General features: G+C 32.9%; 1 protein-coding gene across 1 annotated transcript in view; it reads left to right on the forward strand.

Moving 5' to 3' along the window:
• Positions 1-17,989, forward strand: part of ATG4C (autophagy related 4C cysteine peptidase) — a 94,103-nt gene extending 76,114 nt beyond the window's left edge. Inside the window, exons 10-11 of the mRNA XM_036825550.1 lie at positions 4,598-4,717; positions 16,837-17,989. Of these exons, the coding sequence (XP_036681445.1) occupies positions 4,598-4,717; positions 16,837-17,004 (288 nt within the window). The 3' untranslated portion in view covers positions 17,005-17,989. The remainder of the gene's footprint in view (positions 1-4,597; positions 4,718-16,836) is intronic.

Below are 17,989 nucleotides of genomic sequence, written 5' to 3' on the forward strand. Positions count from 1 at the left end.
AAGCATTTAAAATGTTAGGTATGTTTAAAAAAAAAAGAAAGGGGGAAAAAAAGAAAAATAAAGAAGATGATGGAGTTGGGTTAGAGTGACAAAGTGATTGAAGGAGCCTGCAAAATTATTTTGCTTTAAGTATAGTAATTAAGTCTTAGCCTCTAGTTAAGTTTTCACAAGTTTTAATTGGGTTTCTAATATTTGTTTTAGCTTTGATTTCTTAAAGTCTTCTTTTCCTTTATGTTAATCATTTTCTGATCCAGCATTTAAAAAAAATTTTTTATTGTATTATAGTTGGTTTACAGTGTTGTGTTAGTTTCAGGTATACAGCAAAGTGAATCAATTATACATGTGCAGCATTTTAATTCAGAAAATTTTGAGAGTGCATAAGTGAGACGTTATTATTACATGGTTTTGGTTCTTGTTTTCCCAGGTGATGCTTTTACAGACTTTTAAAATAATCGCTTGAGTGGCATGGATCACTAATTCTCAAGGGCTTGACAAGTTGGAAATGTGGTTTAGTACTTTGTTTTAGTAATAGCTTGCTAGCTAATATTAATACCTAATAAGTATTTAGGAGGTAGATTATGAAAATGGATAAACCACAAGATTAAAAAACTGGTTTTAAAAGATACATTATAAAACAGCCTAGCATTTTTTGTAGACTATTACCTCAACTAAAGTACAAGCGTCTTGAGGCCAGAATCAGCTTTGCTTTCTACTTCCTTCCTTCATAATATTTTGCATGTAAACTTTAATAAATATTTCTAGTTGGCTGATTGATACTGTGGGAGGAGGCACATAGAATTGTGCTACGTGAACCACACTGTAATTCTCTTGCTGCTGCATTGTGGTCTTGTGGCCCTGATTCCTATGTCTGAGTTACATTTCCAGTGTGTCTGTGTCAAACTGACTCCTTAAAAAAGTAAATACTTGAGATTCAGATGGAAACTTGTTCACAGTATTCTAACATCTAAAATAGGCAAATTAAAAGATTATTAGTGTTGGTTATTTTGGCCAGTAGAAAGAGACTATTCTTCTGATATTTTGAGAGACTCTACAAAGATGCCAGGTCAGTGAATATTCTGGTTATGTCTATACAGTCAATATTAGGAAGGTCGCAGCTCATTATTGGGAGACTGTTGCAACACTTCAGCACTTCAGTAAAAGCTTGAAGTGGGGTGAAAGTGAGAATGGAAAAGAAGAATTGATTTTAAGAGACTTTGTAAAGTAAAATTTGGTGAAATTAGGTAACTTCTTGAATGCACAGAAGCATTTATTTTTTATATATTGGGACACCAAGAAAGTGGGTTTAAGATGAGCTTTAGCAGCGAGGGTCTGTTGAACTGTGGGTTCATATTGCTGGTGGCTAGGGCAGGGCAGAGTTTCAATTGTTGGGATGAGAGGACTAGTGGATATACATTTTCTTATACATATTTATGAAGTGTGTGTGTGTGTATACATGCATGTATATATTTAATAAGTTAAGATTTCTTAAACCAGAGACTATTGCTTCATGCTATTTATGATATACTTTCAGAATGACTGATTTTCTCTCTTTACAAATACTGAATCTTTTCTATTATTAAGGTAATATTGTATTACCTTAATATTAATATTCTATTAATAAGGTAAGAAAAACCTTATTATAGATATGTTAGTCTCTTCTGATTCCTGGGCCCCCAATTCCAAGTTTCAGGTTTTAGGAGGTTTATACAGTGGTGACTATTTTAATATATCCTAGTAAGTTCAGAGAATAGTGGCATTAAAGCTATTAGAATGATGTGATGTGGTTATTTAGATAGATGAGTGAATTCATCGGTGAAAGATGTACGCTTTATGAATTACACATGTGAACTGCAGTTCGTAGGAGGTGCTTTTTAAGTAAGGATGTATTCTCTAATTAGTTATCTTAGGAAGCTTTATCTAAATCACCAGAATAACACAGCTACACCTAAAAGTATTTGTTTCAGTATTATTTGTATGTTTAGGTAATAGAATCCACTATTCCATATAATAAGCCTAGAACAGTCCTAGCATTTAGTAGGTGCCTAATATCTAACTGTTTGTTGAGGCAATGAATAAACAGTGTGTTGAAAAATGAAATAAATGGGAATTGACTCACTCTGGCCAGTTTTTTCAGAAACATATTTTATTGTCACAGAAGTGTATCTAGTGATACTTGCTAAAATGTGTTTGTGAAGTAGAAGCTGCTACTCTTAGCAGTCATCAGAATTTTAAAAATTAAAAAAGAAATCTAAGTGCATAGCTCAGAGAATTATCACAAAGTGAACGTAGCTGTGTAATGCCACTTGGGAAAATATTTTAAAGTCTAACTTGTTTTACAATAAACAGAAATGATTCTGAATTATAAATTAGTGTTGGTTTGTTTCAGAATCTTCTTGGGTGAACAAAAGATTATAATTTAAATGGTATAAAATGCCTCTCTGTAATATGAGTCCTAGTACTCATGTAGGAACACCCAATAACAATTTCACTTTTCAGTCATCAGAGATTTATATCTGTGTTTTGGTGAATAATTTGCAAGTTCTTTGTAGGTATCAAAACAACTATGATTAACTAGTGTTTGTCATTATTATCTATGATGATTGAGGCAATACAGTGAAATAGCACTAAGCTTATTCCGGTTTAGTCCCAATGGTTCTTACATGACAACTTTAATCAATGCTTTAATATAATTTAGGGCACCCATGTAGACAGGTTAAAAAAATACTTGTTGGACCGTACAAACTTTTGGCTCTTCTTTCTTATCCCCACGTAGCAAAAACTGAATAAACATTCCTTATTATTGGCTTTGGAAGGAGTTGGGCAAATGACTATTGTTAGATACCTTGTATGTAGAATAATTTTATTGTAACTATGACCTAGAACTGTCTGAGCCTTAAACAGTAATACTCCTGTATATTGTTAACTAACAAGTTTACCTAGCTTTTCTGTGCCTTTCCAGATCTGTTTTTAATATCTCTTTATAAATAAAACAGGTAAAACAATGTTAGAAAAAAGTCCAACTAAGACAATACTTGTGTTGACTAGAACACTGGACGTTCCAGTTTAGCTAGGTTGGATCTCACTATGAAGTAAGTGTTAGCTAAGCATTTCATAGAAGTCATAGTTTTGAAAACACATTTGTTTGGTCTATGCTTACTAGCATGATGTTGGATTTGAATCTAGTATGTGACTGAACTATCTGTAAGGGAAAAAAAAGCAGCTTGGAATGTATTCGTTTTGCATATCGTCTGATGATAATATGGGATTGGATCACTAGGATGTATGTAGGGGGAGAGAAAAGAGTGATTTTGACTGATTCACCATGAACATAAATATGAAAGCCTATATTTTTCTGTGTTTTAATAGATAGTTTCTAGTTGAAATCCCTTAGTTTCAGGCATTAAATGTAGGGAAATTTTAAGTTTATGGGTTCATATCCAGCCTAGATTATTTCTTGAGCTTCTTCTTTAATTCAAAAATATAAAATATGCAATGAAGAATTTCCCATACCTGTCTCCCATCTGCCCAGTTTTCTTCCTCTCCTTAAACTTGTTAATTTTTGATATCTTTATGCAAATATAAGCAAATATGAATATATTTTTATGGCCCTCCTTTTTAACATAAACTTTTTTTTATACATACAAAAAAGATTTGGTAGCATCAATAATTTTTAAGGACAAGTGTCTGAGCATTCACGCAGTTAAAAAACAAATCTTTTGAACAAAGTACCAGAGTGTAGTGGTGAAGAAAAAAAACATTGGAATGATTAGCTTTATATTCTGCCCTTTTCCTCCTTTTGCATTCTCTAAAGATACCAGACTCTACTGTTAGCCACAGCCTATTGACAAGAGTAGAGAGTCTAGAGCAGTCTCCTTAGCTCATTTATATCTTTAGCACTGTGACCACTTGAGAAAAGTGAACTAAGGGACGGGAGGACTGGTGAGGAGAAGGGCAAGGACCATAAGAGAACAGTTTTCACCTGTATCCTGTGTGGGCCTGAACAAGAACTTGAGGTAAAGCTCAGTAGAAGAGTGGGTTGGGAGAATGTGTAATTATGTGCTAATTGTGTCAATCGCTAAAACTCTCACGTTGATCTCTTTTCATATCATTATGGAACATTTTCATGAACCCGCATATTTGTTTACAAAGTCTTCGTATTCTTATTCAAAGGTTTATAAACATTTAAAAAATCTCTAACCAAACAGACTTAATTACACTTTCTTAGAAATAGCTAACTTGATTCTATACCTTGTACTAGCTTATTCATGTCTTTTTCAGAGACACATTTTTCTTCCCTTCTGCAAGTGTTAGAAATGCACACCACTTTTGACACACTTCCTTTCTTTTGCAGAATGGCACTAATGTTGCATAAGGTAGAGATTTGGTGAATTGAATATACACAATGTTGGCGCTTACGTTTTACAGCTTTGGAGATTGGGAGGGATCATCTGCATAGGATAGACTAAAACACCATTTGAAAGCATGTTTGTAGTTTGGAGAAAAGCTAGATAGCAAATTTTAAATTAAGTAATATTTTTGTATACTTAAGTCCATCAAATAAAACTAAATTAATCCTAAAGAACTTTTGAAATTACAGACATTCCACTGCCCTTCTCCCAAAAAGATGTCATTTCGAAAAATGGATCCTAGCTGTACAATAGGATTTTACTGTCGAAATGTTCAGGACTTCAAACGAGCTTCTGAAGAAATCACTAAGGTACTTTTATTTTAAATATTATAATAATATTTGTAAATGACCTAATTTTTATTAGAGGTAGCCTATCAGAAGATAAAAATCTATAGATTATGATTCGTTTATAAAATTCCCCCTTGAATGTTAATATTATTAAGAATATTTTGAACCAGAAAATACAACTATTTGGGGATTCCTAGCTTTTGAGGATGATGAAATCACTTAGTGACCAATTGAAAGTATTGATTGCTCCACTAGGTGGCACTGTTGAAATAAAAATCTCTGCAAACTAGTCATGTGCAAGCAATTAGGTTATATTTTATTTGAAGAGGATTTTAAAAGGGCAATACCTTAGGGGGTAGAAAAAAATTAATGAAATATTTGATCAAGCCAAATTGTGCATTATTTCTTGTTAGTCCAAGTGTTTTGATTTTTTTAAAGAGAAATGGTGTTTTTGGATTTCTCAGAACTGTTTTATCAAATGAGCTGTATTGTTACCTTCCAATAAACTTGTTTAATCTGATCTATTCTACTTATAGGATCTTGGAAATAGGTTTATTTAACTCCTCTTATTACCTTTAAACTTCTGCATTTTTCTGGCCCTTGAGTACTGCTAAAACATGTATAGGGCCATAAACTCTGTCTATATCTAGTACTTCAGAAAGTAAAAAAATTACTTATTTAGGAAGTAAGCCTAATTGGATGGCTCTCTTTATTCGTATCAATATTATAGGTTATCATTTTTTATGGTAAGTAAAACTAAAACTAGAATCATTTTTGGGAATTCTTAACTTGAGCTCAGTTGTAATATGTATACCTTATTACTGCTTCACTTCCGATTAATTTTATTCAGGAAAATGGACATAATGGGTTGAAATTTTATTTTTATAACGTAAAAATAGAATGGAAAAGTTAAATAAAAAGTTTCATTTAAGTTAGGTTTAGTTTACTTGACCTGCCATGTAAAAGGAAATTTAACAGGAACATGACAGAAAAATGAATGAGGAGAGGAGAAAATGAGATATGTGAGAACCTTTTCTTATTCCTCATTTCTCACAGTTGTCGTCTTTTCATTCTTCTTTTCAACCTGAAAGGCCAAGTGAACATAAGAAAATATGTTTTCTCCATTTTCCCCTCTTTTATTACTTGAAATTAGTATATACATTTGTATATTTTAGTTTGACAATTCTCTGGCTTTATAAAGTGTCATGTATGTGCTAAAATATACAAATACAGATGATATGGTAATATAGATTGACGTTGATGAACATTTTCCATTAAAAAGTCCCATTTATGTTTCCGTTAGTTTGTTTTTTATCTAGGTTGAAATAAGTATATTTAGAACAGTGATGTAGTCTACCTCTGGAATAGAAAAAAGCCCAAATTACTGTTACCAAATTGAGAAAAACAATATTCATAAATGAGTTGCATGTTGATATTTTCTGATTAAAAACAGATAGTTTTGTGGTTTTATACTAATAGTCTTTACACTGGAAAACTACTTAGAAGTTATTGCTCTTGATGCATCCAGGTAATATGCAATATTAAAGCAATGAGAAACCATGTTGAAATATAATATGGAAGTACTGAGAATTTTGCCAGAGTCAATTAACTTTGCTTTAATTATACTGTTGTTCTTAAGTTAATAGCTTTTTGGTAGCAGTATCAAAACCTCACTTTGTCAGTTAATAACTTGATCATTTACTTTTGCTTGGAAGATTGTAAGTTAAGCAATTTTCCTTCTTAAAACCTGAATTCAGCATTTTTAGTTAAACTGTTATTTTTTTCTTTGAAAATTAAAACATCTTAAATTATTTGTTTCTATATAGGATATATTTTCAGTTTTCTCATTTTGAAATTGAGGCCAGGTAGTCTAGATTCTCATGTTTAATTTGTAATGCTATGTGAATGAATATTCTAATGCTTATGCCACATGAGTTTTAAAATGTTAATAAAAATTGTTAAATTAATTCAGTGTTTAGCAGAGCTCAGTCCAGCAAGTATCTGAATAACTGTCATGTTGAAAACACAAAATGACCAAGGCTTTGCCCTCAAGTAGCATTTATAGTTCAGGAGGCGGAATAAGACAAGTAGACATGTATTACATTGAATATGATAAGCATTCATACAGAAATAGAAATAAATTGATAGGGTAAGGAAGAGTGTTAAAATGAGAGAGATGTCACATCCAAGTCACAGTTCTTTATTGTGATGGTGATATTTAATATGAGCCCTAAAGTGTACGCTTAATTTCTGTTGGCTAAGGGAGAAGGGGGAGGGTATGTCAAGCAGAGGAGATAACAAGAGGAAAAGTATTGGAAAAGAAAAATGTAGAGCTTCTCTAGAGAATGGCAAATAGTCCAATTTGTTAGGTGCCATGGGTACATATAGGGCACGATTTTTTGTCTTCTGATTGCACGAATCAGAATCCCTAGAGGTATGGCCTGGTAGCCTCCATTTCTAACAAACTTCACAAGTAATCTTGTACACCAAATTTGAGAACCACTAGTGTAAGACAGTGCAACCCAAAGTGTGATACTTGATATTTTTAGGTGACCCTGGGACAAATATTCTGATACTTATACATGTATATTCATATTAAAAAAGAATAGCTGGCTTATTAAACATGTGGTTTCCTACTTATCATTGACCTGCACAAGGCTATTGGGGTTAAAATTATGAAAAGAAAAATATTCATTAATTGTAATAGAGATGGCATATATAGTGAAAATAAGGAAGGAGGTATATAAATGTCCAAGGCTTGGGAAACACTGCTATAGGAAATAGTGAAGGATGAGGCTAGAAAAGTAGGTTGGAAAAATATTGTGGAGAGTATTGAATGCCAGGCTGAAGAAGTTTGTACTTTGCAATATGTTTATTTTATTAAATTAGTTTTTAAAAATTTCAAGCATACAGAAATATAGAGGATAGAATAATAAATACCCATGTGCTACCTCTAAGCTTAAGGGAAAAAAAAAAACCCACGTATATAATCGAAGTGTATTACCCTTCCCCAATCTTATTCCCTATTTCCTTCCCACTGGTAACCACTATCCTAAATTAGTGTAAATTAGTATACTTGATGTATCTGTAAACAACATACACTGTTTTTTTTGTATGTTCTTAAACTTGTCATTAATTATATATTCATAGAAAAATGTATGTATCCTTTTGCAACTTGCTTTTTCATTTGATGGTGACTTGGAGATTATATCTATTCATGTTGGTCTAGCTTATTCATTTAAACTGCTAAATAGTAGTACATTTTACAATATACTACATTTAAAAAAATGTATTTATTTCTTGAATTTTTTGAAGTATAGTTGATTTACAGTGTTATGTTAATTTCTGCTGTACTGTTGTACATATATATGTATATATATTCTTTTATACATGTATATTCTCAATTGTACATATATATATTCCTTTTTGATTTCTTTTCCATTATGGTTTTTTCACAGGATATTGAATATAGTTCCCTGTGCTATACAGTAGGACCTTGTTGTTTGTCTGTTTATTTATTTATTGAGGTACAGATGTTGAACATCTTTTCATGTACCTGTTGACCAATTGGTATGTCTTCTTTAAAGAAACAACTATTTAGGTTTTCTCCCCATTTTTTGATTGGGTTGTTTGTTTTTTTTGCTATTGAGTTGTATGAGCTGTTTGTATATTTTAGATATTAACCCCTTTTCAGCTGCATCGTTTGCAAATATTTTCTCCCATTCTGTAGGTTGTCTTTTAATTTTGTTGATGGTTTCCTTTGCTGTGCAAAAGCTTATAAGTTTGTTTAGGTCCCATTTGTTTATTTTTGCTTTTATTTCTTTTGCCTTGGGAGACTGATCTAAGAAAATATTGCTATGATTTATATCGAAGAATGTTTTGTCTGTGTTCTCTTCTAGGTGTTTTATGGTGTCATGTCTTGTATTTAGGTCTGTAAGACATTTTGATTTTGTTTTGTATATGGTTTGAGAGAGTGTTCTAATTTTATTGATTTATGTGAGGCTGTCCAGCTTTCCCAGCACCACTTGCTGAAGAGATTGTCTTTTCTCCATTGTATATTCTTGCTTCCTTTGTCATAGATTAATTGACAGTAGGTGTGTGGGTTTACTTCTGGGCTCTCTGTTCTGTTCCATCGATCTATGTGTCTGTTTCTGTGCCAATACCATGCTGTTTTGATTACTGTAGCTTTGTAGTATTGTCTGAAGTCTGGGAGGGTTTTGCCTCCAGCTTTGTTCTTTTCCTCAGGATTGCTTTGGCAACTCTGGGTCTTTTGTGGTTCCATATAAATTTTAAGATTATTTGTTCTAGTTCTGTGAAAAATGTCTTGGATAATTTGATAGGGATTGCATTAAATCTGTAGATTGCTTTGAGTAGTACTGCCATTTTAACAATATTAATTCTTCCAATCCAAGAGCATGAGATATCTTTCCATTTCTTTAAATCATCTTCAATTTCCTTTATCAGTGTTTTATAGTTTTTAGTGTATAGGTCTTTCACCTAGGATGCTGCCATTTTAGATTAGCACTACAATTCATTTCCTTCTAATCTTTTTTCTTTCTTTTTTTAATAATTGTGTTTTTTCTTTTTCCTTTTTTAAGTTGAATTATAATTGACATACAATATTAGACTAGTTTCAAGTATACAACATAGTGATTCAGTATTTTTACACATTATGAAGTGATCACCATGATAAGTCTAGTTACCATCTGTCACCATACAGAGTAATTACAATATTATAGACTATATTCCCCATGCTGTACAATACGTCCCTGTGACTTTTTAATTTAATTTAATTTTATTTTTATTTATTGATTTATTTATTTAAACATCTTTATTGGAGTATAATTGCTTTACAAGGGTGTGTTAGTTTCTGCTTTATAACAAAGTGAATCAGTTATACATATACATATATCCCCATATCTCTTCCCTCTTGCATCTCCCTCCCTCCCACCCTCCCTATCCCACCCCTCTAGGTGGTCACAAAGCACCGAGCTGATCTCCCTGTGCTATGTGGCTGCTTCCCACTAGCTATCTATTTTACATTTGGTAGTGTATATATGTCCATGACACTCACTCACTTTGTCCCAGCTTACCCTTCCCCCTCCCCGTATCCTCAAGGCCATTCTCTAGTAGGTCTGCGTCTTTATTCCTGTCTTGCCCCTAAGTTCTTCATGACCTTTTTTTTTTAGATTCCATATATATGTGTTAGCATACAGTATTTGTTTTTCTCTTTCTGACTTACTTCACTCTGTATGACAGACTCTAGGTCCATCCACCTCACTACAAATAACTCAGTTTTGTTTCTTTTTATGGCTGAGTAATATTCCATTGTATATATGTGCCACATCTTCTTTATCCATTCCTCTGTTGATGGACACTTAGGTTGCTTCCATGTCCTGGCTATTGTAAATAGAGCTGCAATGAACATTGCAGTACATGACTCTTTTTGAATTATGGTTTTCTCAGGGTATATGCCCAGTAGTGGGATTGCTGGGTCGTATGGTAGTTCTATTTTTAGTTTTTTAAGGAACCTCCATACTGTTCTCCATAGTGGCTGTATCAATTTACATTCCCACCAACAGTGCAAGAGGGTTCCCTTTTCTCCACACCCTCTCCAGCATTTATTGTTTGTAGATTTTTTGATGATGGCTATTCTGACCAGTGTGAGATGATATCTCATTGTAGTTTTGATTTGCATTTCTCTAACGATTAAGGATGTTGAGCATTCTTTCATGTGTTTGTTGGCAATCTGTATATCTTCTTTGGAGAAATGTCTATTTAGGTCTTCTGCCCATTTTTGGATTGGGTTGTTTGTTTTTTTGATATTGAGCTGCATGAGCTGCTTGTAAATTTTGGATATTAATCCTTTGTCAGTTGCTTCATTTGCAAATATTTTCTCCCATTCTGAGGGTTGTCTTTTGGTCTTGTTTATGGTTTCCTTTGCTGTGCAAAAGCTTTGAAGTTTCATTAGGTCCCATTTGTTTATTTTTGTTTTTATTTCCATTTCTCTAGGAGGTGGGTCAAAACGGATCTTGCTGTGATTTATGTCATAGAGGAAGAGTTTGATGGTGTCTGGCCTTACATTTAGGTCTTTAATCCATTTTGAGTTTATTTTTGTGTATGGTGTTAGGGAGTGTTCTAATTTCATTCTTTTACATGTAGCTGTCCAGTTTTCCCAGCACCACTTATTGAAGAGGCTGTCTTTTCTCCATTGTATATTCTTGCCTCCTTTATCAAAGATAAGGAGACCATAGGTGAGTGGGTTTATCTCTGAGCTTTCTATCCTGTTCCACTGATCTATATTTCTGTTTTTGTGCCAGCACCTTACTGTCTTGTTTACTGTAGCTTTATAGTATAGTCTGAAGTCAGGGAGCCTGATTCCTCCAGCTCTGTTTTTCTTTCTCAAGATTGCTTTGGTTATATGGGGTTTTTTTGTGTTTCCATACAAATTGTGAAATTTTTTGTTCTAGTTCTGTGAAAAATGCCAGTGGTAGTTTGATGGCGATTGCATTGAATCTGTAGGTTGCTTTGGGTAGTATAGTAATTTTCACAATGTTGATTCTTCCAATCCAAGAGCATGGTATATCTCTCCATCTCTTTGTATCATCTTTAATTTCTTTCATCAGTGTCTTATAATTTTCTGTATACAGGTCTTTTGTCTCCTTAGGTAGGTTTATTACCAGATATTTTATTCTTTTTGTTGCAATGGTAAATGGGAGTGTTTTCTTAATTTCACTTTCAGATTTTTCATCATTAGTGTATAAGAATGCAAGAGATTTCTGTGCATTAATTTTGTATCCTGCTACTTTACCAAATTCATTGATTAGCTCTAGTAGTTTTCTGGTGACATCTTTAGGATTCTCTATGTATAGTACATGTCATCTGCAAACAATGACAGTTTTACTTCTTCTTTTCCAATTTGTATTCCTTTTATTTCTTTTGCTTCTCTGATTGCCATGGCTAGGACTTCCAAAACTATGCTGAATAATAGTGGCGTGAGTGGACATCCTTGTCTTGTTCCTGATCTTAGAGGAAATGCTTTCAGTTTTTCACCATTCAGAATGGTGTTTGCTGTGGGTTTGTAATATATGGCCTTTATTATGTTGAGGTAGGGTCCCTCTGTGCCCACTCCCTGGAGACTTTTTAATCATAAATAGGTGTTGAATTTTGTGAAATGCTTTTTCTTCATTTATTGAGATGATCATATGGTTTTTATTCTTCAGTTTGTTAATATTGGTGTATCACATTGATTTTTTTTTAACATCTTTATTGGAGTATAATTGCTTTACAATATTGTGTTAGTTTCTGCTGTATAACAAACTGAATCAGCTATATCACATTGATTGATTTGCGTATATTGAAGAATCCTTGCATCCCTGGGATAAATCCCACTTGATCATGGTGTATGATCCTTTTAATGTGTTGTTGGTTTCTGTTTGCTAGAATTTTGTTGAGGATTTTTGCATCTATATTCATCAGTGATATTGGCCTGTAGTTTTCTTTTTTGGTGACATCTTTGTCTGGTTTTGGTATCAGGGTGATGGTGGCCTCGTAGAATGAGTTTGGGAGTGTTCCTCCCTCTGCTATATTTTGGAAGAGTTTGAGAAAGATAGGTATTAGCTCTCCTCTAAATGTTTGATAGAATTCGCCTGTGAAGCCATCGGCTCCTGGGCTTTTGTTTGTTGGAAGATTTTTAATCACAGTTTCAATTTCAGTGCTTGTGATTAGTCTGCTTATATTATATATTTCCTCCTGGTTCAGTCTGGGAAGGTTGTGCTTTTCTAAAAATTTGTCCATTTCTTCCAGGTTGTCTATTTTATTGGCATAGAGTTGCTTGTAGTAGTCTCTTATGATGCTGTGTATTTCTGTGGGGTCCATTGTAACTTCTCCTTTTTCATTTCTAATTTTATTGATTTGAGTCCTCTGCCTCTTCTTCTTGATGAGTCTGGCTAAAGCTTTATCAATTTTGTTTATCTTCTCACAGAACCAGCTTTTAGTTTTATTGATCTTTGCTACTGTTTTCTTTGTTTCTATTTCATTTATTTCTGCTCTGATCTTTATGATTTCTTTCCTTCTACTGACTTTGGGTTTTGTTTGCTCTTCTCTCTCTAGTTCCTTTAGGTGTAAGTTTAGATTGTTTATTTGAGATTTTTCTTGTTTCTTGAGGTAGGATTTTATTGCTATAAACTTCCCTCTTAGAACTTCCTTTGCTGCATCCCATAGGTTTTGGATTGTTGTGTTTTCATTGTCATTTGTCTCTAGGTACTTTCTGATTTCCTCTTTGATTTCTTCATTGATCTCTTGGTTATTTAGTAATGTATTGTTTAGCCTCCATGTGTTTGTGTTTTTTATGTTTTCTTCCCTGTAATTTATTTCTATTCTCATAACGTTGTGGTGGTTGGAAAAGATGCTTGATAGATTTCAATTTTCTTAAACTTACCAAGGCTTGATTTGTGACCCAAGATGTGATCTATCCTGGAGAATGTTCTGTGTGCACTTGAGAAGAAAGTGTAATCTGCTGTTTTCAGATGGAATGTCCTATAAATATCAATTACATCTATGTGGTCTGTTGTGTCCTTTAAAGCTTGTGTCTTCATATTTATTTTCTGTCTGGATGATCTGTGCACTGGTGTAAGTGAGGTGTTAGATTACCCCACTATTACTGTGTTACTGTCAATTTCCTCTTTTATAGCTGTTAGCATTTGCCTTATGTATTGAGGTGCTCCTATGTTGGGTGCATATATATTTATAATTGTTATATCTTCTTCTTGGATTGATCCCTTGGTCATTATGTAGTATCCTTCCTTGTCTCTTGTAACATTCTTTATTTTAATGTCTATTTTGTCTGATATGAGTATTGCTACTCCAGCTTTCTTTTGATTACCATTTGCATGGAAAAATTTTTCATCCCCTCACTTTCAGTCTGTATGTGTCCCTAGGTCTGCAGTGGGTCTCTTATAAATAGCATATATATGCGTCTTGTATTTGTATCCATTCAGCAAGCCTGTGTCTTTTGGTTGGAGCATTTAATCCATTCATATTTAAGGTAATTATCAACACATATGCTCCTCTGACCATTTTCTTAATTGTTTTGGGTTTGTTTTTGTAGGTCCTTTTCTTCTCTTGTGTTTCCCACTTAGAGAAGTTCCTTTAGCATTTGTTGTAGAGCTGGTTTGGTGGTGCTGAATTCTTCTAGCTTTTGCTTGTCTGTAAAGCTTTTGATTTCTCCATCGAATCTGAATGAGATCCTTGCCGGGTGGAGTAATCTTGGTTGTAGGTTCTTCCCTCTCATCTCTTTAAATATATCATGCCACTCCCTTCTGGCTTGTAGAGTTTCTGCTGAGAAATCAGCTGTTAACCTTATGGGAGTTCCCTTGTATGTTATTTGTTGTTTTTCCCTTGCTGCTTTCAATAATTTCTCTTTGTGTTTAATTTTTGTCAGTTTGATTACTGTGTGTCTTGGCATGTTTCTCCTTGGTTTTATCCTGCCTGGGACTCTCTGCGCTTCCTGGGCTTGGTGGCTGTTTCCTTTCCCATGTTAGGGAAGTTTTCGACTATAATCTCTTCAGATATTTTCTTGGGTCCTTTCTCTCTCTCTTCTTCTGGGACCCCTATAATGTGAATGTTAGTGCATTTAATGTTGTCCCAGAGGTCTCTTAGGCTGTCTTCATTTCATTCTTTTTTCTTTATTCTGTTCTGTGGCAGTGAATTCCACCATTCTGTCTTCCAGGTCACTTATCCATTCTTCCTCAGTTATTCTGCTATTGATTCCTTCTAGTGTATTTTTGATTTCAGATGTTGTGTTGTTCATCTCTGTTTGGTTGTTCTTTAATTCTTCTAGGTCTTTGTTAAACATTTCTTGCATCTTCTCAATCTTTGCCTCCATTCTTTTTCCAAGGTCTAGGACCATGTTCACTATCATTATTCTGAATTCTTTTTCTGGAATTACCTCTACCCACTTCATTTAGTTGTTTTTCTGGGGTTTTATCTTATTCCCTCATCTGGTACATAGTCCTCTGCCTTTTCATTTTGTCTATCTTTCTGTGAATGTGGTTTTCATTCCACAGGCTGCAGGATTGTAGTTCAGTATTTATTATGTAATGTTAAAGGAAAAACAGGATAAGCACTATATATAAAAATTAATCTCAGTTTTGTTAAAGTAATTTTAAACATGTACTTTAAAAAGTCTAGAAGGAAATACAACAAAATATTAAATATTTCCCCAAGTTATTAAATGTCTTTCATTATCTTTATTTTGTATAATATCTCAATTGATATAATACCCCAAGTCATATAGATAACCTAATTTGGAATTTTTTTTGTATAGATTTTAACATTTTCCATTATGGAGGGACCTTAATGTTTTGACAGTGCATCCTATTTTGTAGTATAAAAAAGAAAACTAAACTTTTCTCTTCTAATAGAAGTTCAAATCAATGGTTATTCTTAAAAAAAAAAAGTCTAAAAAATTCTTGATATGGTGCTTAGAGCTTTGAAAAGCATTTGAAAGGCATCTGATTTTGAAAGAAAGGATGAAGACATGATAATGTTAGCTCTTCGTGTTGAGTTGAAAATGATACAATGATACCTGCTTGTTAGATACTGGACTTTTATAAGTGACATTAAATGAATATAAAATGGTAACAGTTTTGAACTGTATTCCAGCCATTGGCTCGAGGTGAAAGATGATTGATCAGATGCCGGCCCCCTCTGTCTCTTACTTTTCATTTCCACATTTGTGCCCTTCTCTCTACCTTTTTTTTTTAGAATGTAAGTTAAATAAATTTGAGACGTGTAAAAAGTAGGAGCACAATATGAATTATAGGATCGATCATATTTCATCACGTCTGGTTTTTTAAGTACTTGATTGTTTTTAAATGGTTCATTTCCACTCAATTAGAAAATGGATTTCATATAAAGTGTCTCATTGAAATATTTTAAATTTAACATTGTATCTGTATCCTAGGGCTACATATTTATTTTAGCCAAGATAATCTATAAATGTAATATATAAGAATTTGATGAGCCTTCAGTTGAATATCAACATTTGGGAGAATTTAGTTTTTACTGCTAAAATTATCCTTAAATTATATTTAATTGATCATGATTAATGATGTATAAGTACTATTGATATTTTTTCAGCATTCTTTGTAACTCACATAAACTTTTCAGAATCCTTCTTATAAGTCCTGGTTACCTATGGAAATGTTTATTTCTATAAAAACATCCTTCACTCAAAAATTTTTATGCACCTTAAAATGAAAATTTTTTTAATAGACTTTGTTTAACAGAAATATTTAAATGGTTTAGAATGGGTTGTTGGCTTGTCAACAAATCCCATATTGACAGAGGTTATATAAGGGTTGTTGGTGTTCTCACAAAATTCCAGGTATTACTTATTTTACTTCTAAATTGTGTAATGTAACTTTAGAAGGTAATATGTAAAGTGTGGATTGTTACTGTGTATAAGAATACTGTTTTTCATCTTAACTAGATTATTGCAGAAATATATTTTTTTAATATAGAAATCTTTGAAGAGACCAAACTTGATTTTAAAAAATAACTTTTTATTGCTTTTGGTCATCCTAACATTTCTCTGAGATAAGGAGATTGGATAACTTTTGCCCAGTTTTATAGGTGATACTCAGGTAGAGTGATTTGTCAAAGATCACATCAAAGTTAAGTTGTAGAAGTGAGATTAGAATGGACCTTTTGACTTAGTTTAATTTCTTTTCTGTGTTATGGTACTAAACATTCACAGTATTTTACCATAATCAGTGATACCATTTTGTTTTATTGTCTATTACCAGCAATAGAAGGTAAATCTTAACTCACTAGTAAGCCTTCAAATGAATGTGACCAGAAGACTTTACTTTTGGGGGTTTTGGGTAGGAATGATAATATAGTTAATTTCTGATGGTCTAGTCCTAATGGGGAAGTAGGTATTTAGCAATAAATAAACTATACAATGCTGATCAACTTTTGTCTTTTAGCCAGAACAGTAAAGCAGTAGCACTGGATAAATGTAAATTAGAGAAGCTAACAAGAGAGATTCAGGGCTAAAACATTAGATTTCATCATGTGGTTCTACTGTGCGCTATTGCATCCAATAAGGGATTCTTCTGTTCTTTCTGTTACAGATGCTGAAAATTTCTTCTAAGGAGAAATATCCTTTATTTACTTTTGTAAATGGTCATTCCAGAGACTATGATTTTACATCTACTACAACCAATGAAGAAGACCTTTTCTCAGAGGATGAAAAGAAAAGATTAAAAAGATTTAGCACAGAAGAGTTTGTCTTGCTGTAAAGATTAGCACATTTGTGCTTGATGAGAAGAAATCCTTTGAAGGAAGCAAAATGAAGAGAAACAAGTATACTTGAAACTGGTTTATTTTCACAAATACCTTAATTTTGTACGTTCTTTAAAAAAAGAACATTTGAAAATATACAAGTTTTAAAGATATTTTTTTGAAAGAGAAATGATTCAGTGAATCTTGATTTCTAATAAATATCAAGTGATTCTGGCTGCATTCCTGTTTCCCTAAGATCTGCTAATGATAACTCTACCTTAACTGCAAGTCTTCCAGTCTTCAAATTCTTCCACCTGGGTCCAGTATTCTCCTGAAGGTTTTGTGATATTGGGCCCCAAAATAGGATTGCCAAATAGTTTCAAAAGCTTCAGTTTATACTAATGACCAGAAGAGCAGAGAATGAATCTTCAATGCTGCCTAAGCCTCCTGATATTAATGCAACCAAAGGATACTTTTGGATGTATCTTGATATATGTTAAATAGTAATTTTTAGCTGTGATATGATACAATTACATAAGCAGAATTTTGAGTTGAGGTAATACTTAGCAATATGATTTTATAATGGCTCCTCATTTTGCTTGCTGTTGAGCCTTGTCTGAGGAGTGAAGGTAAGGTATTTGTTTTCCCCACTGATTTAAAGGTTATGTTATTAATAATAACTACATCCAATCTAACAGATAAAGGCAAAATTGTTTGTTTCCTATCTCAAAAATGAAATTTTATGGAAACTCTACTTATTATGCAGTTTTAAAATCTAAAGATAAGTACCAGGAAAGATATCAGTAGATGCTCCTCCATGTGATTTTTGCTATTTGTATAAATCAGTGCAGTGGTGTTTAGAAGCTGAGGCCATCTATAAGGTAAATCTGCCTTAAGTGTATTATGTATTACTTAAAGGCAAATTTGTGATATAAAAGTATGAGTTATTATTGAGCCAGGTTTATAAAATAAGTACTTTAATAAAGATGTAAGAACATAAAA

Source organism: Balaenoptera musculus, chromosome 1 (assembly GCF_009873245.2).
Source record: "Balaenoptera musculus isolate JJ_BM4_2016_0621 chromosome 1, mBalMus1.pri.v3, whole genome shotgun sequence".
Lineage (NCBI taxonomy): Eukaryota > Metazoa > Chordata > Mammalia > Artiodactyla > Balaenopteridae > Balaenoptera > Balaenoptera musculus.